This window comes from Pseudorasbora parva, chromosome 7 (assembly GCF_024679245.1).
Source record: "Pseudorasbora parva isolate DD20220531a chromosome 7, ASM2467924v1, whole genome shotgun sequence".
Taxonomy (NCBI): Eukaryota; Metazoa; Chordata; class Actinopteri; order Cypriniformes; family Gobionidae; genus Pseudorasbora; species Pseudorasbora parva.
The window spans coordinates 5,240,210-5,250,328 of record NC_090178.1 but is presented as its reverse complement, the minus strand read 5'-3'; the positions used below and the strand labels follow the sequence as shown (position 1 = coordinate 5,250,328).

The 10,119-nt window shown below is 40.5% G+C and overlaps 1 protein-coding gene across 1 annotated transcript; it reads left to right on the top strand.

The window, feature by feature from the left end:
• Window positions 1–231: 231 nt before the first annotated feature.
• On the top strand, window positions 232–7,276 carry LOC137082574 (leukocyte elastase inhibitor-like). Its single transcript, XM_067447837.1, has 7 exons — window positions 232–265; window positions 1,223–1,399; window positions 3,823–3,996; window positions 4,083–4,200; window positions 4,808–4,950; window positions 5,034–5,201; window positions 6,806–7,276. The coding sequence occupies exons 2-7, from the start codon at window positions 1,232–1,234 to the stop codon at window positions 7,220–7,222; spliced, it is 1,188 nt and encodes a 395-aa protein (XP_067303938.1). The 5' UTR covers window positions 232–265; window positions 1,223–1,231; the 3' UTR covers window positions 7,223–7,276.
• The last annotated feature ends 2,843 nt before the right edge of the window (window positions 7,277–10,119 follow it).

The following is a 10,119-nucleotide window of genomic DNA, read 5'->3' as shown; positions in this document are numbered from 1 at the left end:
ATCTTTCTTGAGTTGAGGTTACTTTCTTTAGTTATTTATTTTTTTATGATAAAAAATGCAGAATGAATCATGCAATTTGATGCTGTTCCAGGTTGAGAGACATCAGTTTAATAATTACAGGGTATGTTACAAGCTGATTTGCTGATTGGCTTAAAGCATGGGTGTTTTAGGGCGAGGCAGCATTTATTAGAGCGACACCCATGACCAGAGATTCATTCGCCTCAGACACGCTGGAAAACTTCATCATTTCTGTCGACTACTCTAGGTAATGCTTTTAGATGAAGTTTTATGTATGCAGTTTAACCCTCTGGGGTTCTTCATTTATGGGTCACACTCAGGACCTTCGGGTCTAAAAGGACCCGGAGGTCGGGAATCAAAAAAAAAAAAATTGAGTAAAATCAATGAAATATATTTTTGTTCAATAATATTTTTTCTTTTCTTTTTTGGTGTTTTGAGATAATTTTATGATTTATAAATAATATTTATGCAATAATTATGACCCATTTTTTCCCATTGAATATAATAGAATTTTATTTTATTTATTTTTTCCTTTTTTTATTAAAGCTGTATTTCATTTTAGAGTCAAGCCTAGGCCTCATGAAAGCATTTTTTTTATTTGATTGGTGCCATCTGGTGGACACAGTGAGCATTTTTATCACGCAATAGCACATTTTTACCACTATAGTGCATTACAGAACCTGTGTGTGTGTGTGTGTGTGTGTGTGAGTTTTTGTTTGTCTGTTTTGCACTCTTGATGTTTTAGAGATTCACCCCTTCACTGTTGAGTCCTTTTTTTCTGCATCCTGGCTGATTTGTAGATTATATGCACAAAAAACTCTGTATTTTCATATTTTTGCCAATTTCCCATTCATTTCCTATGGGGGTCTTTTTTGACCCGAAGGCCCCGAGTGTGACTATTTTTTTTACGACCACTTAGACTTTTCCAATCCTGTCCCCAATTTTTTTTTCTGTCCATATACCAAGTACCAATACCCTCACCAAGTTTCGTACCATTCAGATGAAGCTACGATTTTTAACATTTCTTTCAAAAAAAAATTCGGGTCAGAAATGACCGAAGAACCCCAGAGGGTTAAATGGTAACCCACACAGTAATAACATTTATTGATTAATTTACTATCAGTTATTTATTGAACTAGATTGTGTGTTATGATGAAGAAGATCTTCAAATCTGCTGTTATTCAAACTTCTATTTCTTGTTCAGCTTGTGAAAATGGAGCCGTTGTCTGCAGCAAACACACAGTTCTCCCTCAACCTGTTTAAGAAGATCAGCGGAGGAAACGCATCAGGAAATGTGTTCTACTCTCCTGTCAGCATCTCCTCGGCTCTGGCCATGGTCTTGCTTGGTGCTAGAGGAAACACATCGGCTCAGATAATTAAGGTGAGCTCACACTTATACTAATAGGCTATATGTATACAGAGTTATGTTCTGTTTTATATTCATTTTCATTCTGCCCGGTTACTGTTTTCCTTTGACCTATAGTTTTCCTGTGTGTTTCATTGATTCGTCCCATTCATCTGTTACCTTGTTAATTTGTTAGCTCCTAACTGTGGGGAGTTTAGGCAGTAAGGCAGTAATTGTAGCTTATGCCCCTACCAATGTCGCTGATGAGGATGCGAAGGATGCCTAACTCTATCAGGGTGTTGCCCAAGCCTCACCACACAACATCACCATCATCCTCACCGATCCCAACGCCACCCTGTCTAGTAGTGATCGGTCCACAGGCTGGCCTGTTGCCACAACCTTTGCTAACAGGTCCACAAATGACAACGGTAACCGCCTACTCCTTCTCTGTCACCATAACAACCTCTGCATTGCTGATACCTGGTTTCCCCGGAAGCTTAACCATCACTGGACATGGTACAGCCCAGATGGCAGAACCAGGAAAGTGTTAGACCATATCCTCATCTCTCGACGCTGGATGCAGTTTGTCACCAACTGCCATGTGTACAGAGGAGCAGAGCTCGGCAAAACAGACCATTGCCTGCTGGTGACCCAGCTCAAGTTAAAGCTGCAAGCTAACCAGCACAGCAAGACACAGCCTCGCCTGGACTCCTCCCTACTCAGTGACCCAAACATCGCCACAGACTTCAGTTGCGCCATCCACACCACCTTTGATAACCTGGCTACCGACAAGGTGAATGACTGGCAGACCTTCAAGGAAAGTGTCATCGAGTCCGCCCACAATGTCTTCGGATGCTTTCGACTCGTCAGCCTCCTTCTGCAGCACGGTACCTCCCCGGCTGATCACGCCATCTCATCGGCCATTAACGCTGCAGTCCCCAGTGCTGTCTGCAGTACAGACCCTGTCACACCTGAAGAAGTGACAGCCGCTCTGGAAAAACTTAACAACAGGAAAACTCAATCGCTGAGATGCTTAAAATCAGGCGGTGAAAGCATTGTCGAGCAGGCGCCATCCCCAGCAGGCTGGCTTCATGCCAAACAGCTCAACAGACCAAATCTCTGCCGTTCGCTTGCTGATAGAGAAGACCTATGAATTCCGTTGCAATCTTTACATCGGGTTCATAGATCTGAAGGCTACCTTTGACACCGTTTGCCACACTTCACTGTGGAGTATCCTACACATCCTAGTAGCACCACCCAAGATCATTTCCCTGTTCAAGTTGCTTTATAGCAATGCTCAGAGCTGTGTCTACATCAATGGCAGAGACTCAGACTGACTTCCCATCTCCAGTGGCATTCGCCAGGGCTGTGTGGCTGCTCCCGACCTCTTCAACTGCATCATTGACCATCTGATGCCCAGGGTTTGTGAGCGGGTTCTCGGAGTGTCCTTCGGCAGTTACACCCTGACTGACCTGGAGTATGCTGATGGTATCATCCTGCTCAGCACGTCCTACAGCCAGCTGAGAGATGCTCTGGGCATATACAGTGAAGAGGCTGAGAAGCTTGGCCTCCAGTTGAGCTGGACAAAAACCAAGTTCATGTACGTCGGTGGCAAACTGCATCCACCTTCCCTGCGGCTTGGCAATGACACTGTAAAGCCTGTCAAGAACTTTGTGTATCTGGGATCCATAGTGACAGACAATGGGGGCCTAAAACCAGAGATTACCTGCAGAAGATCTCTGGCTGTGTCAGCCCTGCAGTCTCTCTGGGACTAGATGATACTAGATGATGCTTTATATCAACAATAGTTTCTTTCTCATGGTAAATGCAGTTGATCATTGGTTGATTATATTAACTATGTTATCTGGATAAAGGTTTTGATTTTGTTCTTGAGGAAATTAATTAAGACATTACCTGTCGTCATTCAATCTCATTCCATAAACATTTGGGCAATCCAGCTAACCCAGAGCCTGTGTTCAAGCCTTTCCACGGACCTTACCATCAGGAGCTCCTCTCCAGAGTCCATTCCCGAGTCCGTTCTAGTGAGTGAAATCCCATAGTCCGTTCCAGTGAGGGAAATTCCTAAATCCATTCCAGTGAGTGAAATACCAGAGCCTGCTCCAGTGAGTGAAATTCCCAAATCCGTTCCAGTGAGTGAAGTTCATCGAACTCGTTAGCTCTTTTGTTTGCTTTTTGTACTTAAGCCCTCAGTTTTAGTCAGTCCATTGTCCTGTATTGTTTATCGTCAATGTGTAACATAGTTGTATATTCACCTAGATTTTCTTGTTTGGTGTTGATTTATTAGATTAAAGTCTGTTCGAGTATCTCCAAAAGTGACAATTTGTGTGTTTGATGCAACATCATATTTTAAACTATATCTGTATTTTAAGACTATACGTTGAACTTATCAGAATAGTGCGGTTATCTTTATTAATTCTACCCCCAATAATGCTGTGTAGGTCTTGGGCTTTAGAGGCCCTCCCAAAGCCCACTCTGTGACTGCAGAGCATCATGTGGACGAAATTCATTCCAACTTCAAGAAGTTTATGAGTGAGCTGAACAAACCAGGAGTCCCGTATACATTGAGTATTGCCAACCGCCTCTATGGAGAGCAATCCTACCAGTTTGTTGAGGTAAGACTCAGTTTATTCACTGGAGGTTCTGGAAATGTTCTCAGCTCTAATATCATTTTCACCTCAATCGGTTTGCTATGTTACAGAAATTCCTTAATGATGCAAAAATATACTATGAAGCCAGACTGGAGAAGGTGGACTTCAAGACCAAATCAGAGGCACTTCGCGTCAACATCAACAAATGGGTGGAGAAACAAACACAAGGTGAAAACCCACATAAATTTATTCCATAAATAATTATTTGCATTATTTGCTGTTCTTTAAGCAAAATGATTTATCAAGGGCCACGTTCAGCTTTATGGTTTCTTGAACTATAAAGTTCTTTATATATAGCAAAAGGTTAAAGTTTTGACTTTAATGCACTTTTTATTTGGCTGTTAAGTTTACATTTCCATAAGAACTTTGAGACATATGCTTTAACACAGTTTTTTTATTGATACTAAAGTAACAATATAGTGTTCACACTTACATATAATCAGATATAGTATAAAATATGCATGTGTGGCATATTTTTGGAAGTTTAGAATTTGGCCCAAACTCAGAGCACTCCTTCCTATCCATGACTGGGATGGGAATAATTGGTAAAGAGGAGTTGGGGTAGAGGAGAAAAATGCTGGAAAATCAGTGTGTCATGGAGAGAGGTAAGTTGGCTTTATATATAAGCCTCCTCTTGTGCTGTTTGGGTAGATTATCTGAACATACTCCTCTCAAACTTAATTAAACATAATTAAGAGATTCAATAAATTCATTAGGCTTATGAGAATCAATTCAAATCACTGCTCAAAATAGACCACGTCCATTTGTATTTTAGATAAGATCAAGGACTTAATACCACAGGGAGTCGTCTGTGCGACGACGAGACTGGTCTTGGTGAACGCCATCTACTTTAAGGGAAAATGGGAGAAGAAATTCCTAAGGGAAGCCACCAGAGATGAGCAGTTTAAGCTGAACAAGGTGTGATTTAATGCTCTTTAAAAAAAAAAAAATTACGGTCTTGAAAAGAGCAGTTCTAAAGTTTTTCCACTGATATTTTGCAGACTCAAACTAAACCAGTGAAAATGATGCATCAAAAAGAGCAGTTTCCTCTGGCCTTCATCCCAGAGATGAACAGTCAGGTTCTGAAGCTGCCGTATGTCGGGAAGAATCTCAGTATGTTGATCATCCTTCCTAATGAGATGGAAGACGACACCACTGGCCTTCAGAAGGTGAGACTGCACAGATTGATAGTTTCTACAAAAACACTTATATCAAAACATATTTATATCAAGTAAATTGAAGTATAACTTATATATTATTTTGATGAACACTTTCTGGACTGAAGCCACTTAGGTTTACTTGAATACGCTCACCTAAAGGATTATAAGGAACACCATTACTAATACTGTGTTTGACCCCCTTTCGCCTTCAGAACTGCTTTAATTCTACATGGCATTGATTCAACAAGGTGCTGAAAGCATTCTTTAGAAATGTTAGGATAGCATCTTGCAGTTGATGGAGATTTGTGGGATGCACATCCAGGGCACGAAGCTCCCGTTCCACCACATCCCAAAGATGCTCTATTGGGTTGAGATCTGGTGACTGTGGGGTCTATTTTAGTACAGTTTAGTTTCAAACCAATTTGAAATGATTTGAGCTTTGTGACATGGTGCATTATCCTGCTGGAAGTAGCCATGAGAGGATGGGTACATGGTGGTCATAAAGAGATGGACATGGTCAGAAACAATGCTCAGGTAGGCTGTGGCATTTAAATGAGGCCCAATTGGCACTAAGGGCCTAAAGTGTGCCAAGAAAACATCCCCCACATCATTACACCACCACCACCAGCCTGCACAGCCTGCACAAGGCATGATGGATCCATGTTCTCATTCTGTTTACGCCAAATTCTGACTCTACCATCTGAATGTCTCAACAGAAATCAAGACTTATCAGACCAGGCAAAAATTTTCCAGTCTTCAACTGTTCAATTTTGGTGAGCTTGTGCAAATTGTAGCGTCTTTTTCCTATTTGTAGTGGAGATGAGTGGTAGCCGGTGGGGTCTTCTGCTGTTGTAGCCCATCCGCCTCAAGGTTGTGCGTGTTGTGGCTTCACAAATGCTTTGCTGCAAATCTCGGTTGTAATGTGTGTTTATTTCAGTCAAAGTTGCTCTTCTATCAGCTTGAATCAGTCGGCCCACTCTCCTTTGACCTCTAGCATCAACAAGGCATTTTCCCCCACAGGACTGCCGCATACTGGATGATTTTCCCTTTTTTCACACCATTCTTTGCAAACCCTATAAATGGTTGTGCGTGAAAATCACAGTAACTGAGCAGATTGTGAAATACTCAGACCGGCCCATCTGGAACTAACAACCATGCCATGCTCAAAATTGCTTAAATCACCTTTCTTTCCCATTCTGAGATTCAGTTTGGAGTTCAGGAGATTGTCTTAACCAGGACCACACTCCTAAATGCATTAAAGCAACTGTGATGTGATTGCTTGATTAGATAATTGCACTAATGAGAAACTTAACAAGTGTTCCTAATAATCCTTTAGGTGAGTGTATATTACAGATATACACTCATATGTGTGTGTGTGTGTGTGTGTGTGTGTGTGTGTGTGTAAATGTTAATAAACTGTTCTATTTAACTGTATGATGTTTTACAGGGTTAATACTGCATATATCTATGTCACTGAAGAGGCAGTGTATTCAAGTTACTGTCTCCATGACTTAATCCAATTAAACACAAAAAACTATTGTTACAGTTGCTGTACAAACAGACCCCAGTTTATGCAAACAGACACACTTAACATGTATCTCTTTATTATCCAGCTTGAAAAAGCACTGACGAATGAGAAGCTCATGCAGTGGACCAAGAAAGAAGTCATGCTTGAACAAGAGGTTGAAGTGTCTCTACCCAGATTCAAGATGGAGGAAAAATACGACATGAAGACTCTTCTGATCAGCATGGGAATGGAGGATGTCTTTGACCCGAAGAAGGTGAACCTTTCAGGCATGACCTCCACCAAAGACCTGGTGGTGTCAAAGGTGATTCATAAAGCCTTTGTTGAACTCAATGAGGAAGGAACCGAAGCGGCTGCAGCCACCGGCGTCTTCATGAAAAAATGTTGCGCAAGGCTCCCACCACCAACCCCAAAAATCTTTAACGCAGACCACCCGTTCCTTTTCTTCATCCGGCATAATCCCTCCAATGTCATTCTGTTTAATGGACGCTTCTGTTCTCCTTGAAGATAGTGATGATGAAGTGATAATACTAGATGACTGTGTTCCTTTGATGAATAAAATCACTAATAAATAATTGAGTGAAATTGTCTGTGTGCATTTACTTTAACTGAGTAATTTAAGTTTCCTGATGCAACAGAGCAAAAATAATCTAAAACAATTTTTTGGATTGATCTGTTCAACATTTAATTTTCTGTATGCTATACTTGTGTATGGTTCTCTCCTTCATAACTTTAAGTATAATGACCGTACTTGGCATTGAGTTCACAACACATTTTCACATATATTCTGTTTAACTCTTGAATGATGACCTTATTTACACAAAATCCCGCACAAAAAGTGTTACGGTCAGATGTCGACTGAAGGATTGTGACCATGAGACAATGTATAGAGTTATTATTATAATTAGTATTATCCTACATAACATAATGGTGTGTGAATTCATGAAATATTAAGCAAAACTCTCTCACTACTTCAGCATTATTTGTCCCTATTAGAATTTTTGCTACCATTGAAAAATGTAAATATCTCTGTAAAGGACATATGACGGTACTGGGAGATTATGCAAGCTGCCAGTATGCTAGAATCACTCCCTGTAGTGTGTGAACAGCAAAATAACCTTTTGAACTTAAACTGGTTATATTATAGTCAGGTAAACAACATGTGCACTGGCAGCATTACGTCAACATTCATTGCTCAAGTCTGTGGAAATGCACGTCAGGGTCCAGTTCGTTTGGCTGAGAACAGGCTCTGGATCCGGAACATGAACCATTCTGGTGGAAAAGGGGTAAGCGGGGACCAGACACTTCTCACTGTACTTCTTCCACTCACAATGCCATACATCAGATGCTGTTAGATCAATGCATTTCACTTTCGATATTGAAAATAATGTAGAGAATACCTAAACCACACAATCTATCTGTCATATGTGACCAAACACGGAAAGTAGGGACATGAGTTGGTTCTGGGGCATTTGGAGTTATGTCAAAGATTCTGAAAGTGTAGTCGCCACGCTTTCCGACGATGTTTAACACATGGAAATCAGATTAAATTTTGAGAAGTTGTGGCCATTTGAAGGTAGCCATTTAAAAAAGTTTCAACTGCTGTCCATCGTGTCCGATGACAACTTCCTTCGAATTAGATTTCTCCACAGAGTCCTATTTTTTGCTTGCAAATCTCAGCTGCCTAATGGGATCTGTTTATGCTTGAGATTTTGTCTCACTGTGTCTATAAAGCGCAACTTTGGCCTGCCTATGCCACAATGCCCCTCTTTGAGCTGGGAGTAGATAATCTGCTTTGGTAGTCGACTATTGTCCAGTCTGCATAGATGGCCAGCCCATCTCAGATTGCGCTGTATTAATGTTTCGTACATACGAAGTGTGTTGGTTTTGTCTAGTAACGCTTTGTTGGATATATGGTGCCACCATTTAATGCCTAAAATTTGTCTCAGGTGTCTCATTATGAAGGTGTTTAGGTTGTGTGCTTGGGTCATATAAACTGTCCAAGATTCTGCCCCATATGGAAGAGCTGGGAAAACAATTGCGCGATACACTGAACATTTTGTATTTATGGTGAGGTCTTTGTTGGACCAGACTCTTTCTTTTAGTCGAATAATTTGGCATCTAATTTGTTATTGTAGGTGACTATTGCCCCAAGTTATTTGAACTCTTTGACTTTGGCTAGATTTTCACCTCCAATCTGGATGTTCTGGCTACTTTCAAAGGTGCCTGGAGGTGGCTGGAACATTATTTATTTTCTTTTTTTTTACTTATCTTGAGTCCATAGGTTGTTGCCGCTGTGGCAAAACAAGTGATAATTTCCTGTATATTCTCATGCAAGTGAGCAACAAAGGCGATGTCGTCGGCAAACATAAGTTCCCGGACATGGAGAGATTTAGTTCTACTTAAAGATTTCAACTGATTGACGTTGAAGAGGTCAAGCTCCTGGCCTTCTCTGTATCATCACATACACATAATTTCTCGCTCCCCCGAGAAAATTTTGATTTCTATGATCAACATATGTGCATTTTAAGATGATCTGAAGGCCAAAAAATTAGATAACAATAGCACTAAAAATGCCTAATCTGATGAAAATGGCTTTGTTAATATTTCTTGTTTGTTAATTAGGCCTACATTATGAATCACATAGACATATTTTCAGTTAAAAATTGTGAAATTAGAGTAGACAAAAGTTTAGCCTATTAATTTTCCTGTATATTTTTGTGATAATAAAACTGGGCCGCAAAAAGAAAATTGAATATACAATACAAGAGAAAAATAAATGACAGATGTCTTAACTTTCATTTTTACAAAAGGTGCATATATCTGCTACAGAGGCTCAGATGTATACACACACACACACACACACACACACCTCTGCTTCTGACGTGCACTCTGCTCCGCGCAGCTGCGGATTGAAGAACACGCAGAATTAAAAAAACGGGACGAAGCCGAAGCCTCACGCCATCCAAAAAAGCAGCATTACATTAATGCTGGGATGAGCGGAAGCATGCATGCATTTCCTTGACTTTCTTCATGTTGTATTTGTAGCTTGTCGTTGCAATCCTTGTGAGGCATGCAAGATGTTCATTAGTGAGGCGGTTTCTCTGTTAGAATCGTCCTAACTTAGCGTCGTGGAATGTATTTGGCGTGCATATGGTATGCAGTTTTTCGCGTGCATATGATACGCGTATTATACGCACAAACCCCCCAACCCCATCCAAGAGCGTGTCATATACATGTATGCTATTCTTTACAGAAGGTAAAGAATAGCATACATACATAAAAATTAAACCAGAAGAGAGTAAAAAAATAAAAAGCACAACTTTTAAAAGTCAAACACATCAGGGTAATCAGTACGCTAAAGTAAATAGAAAAGTTTTTAACAGTGACTTAAAAATAGAC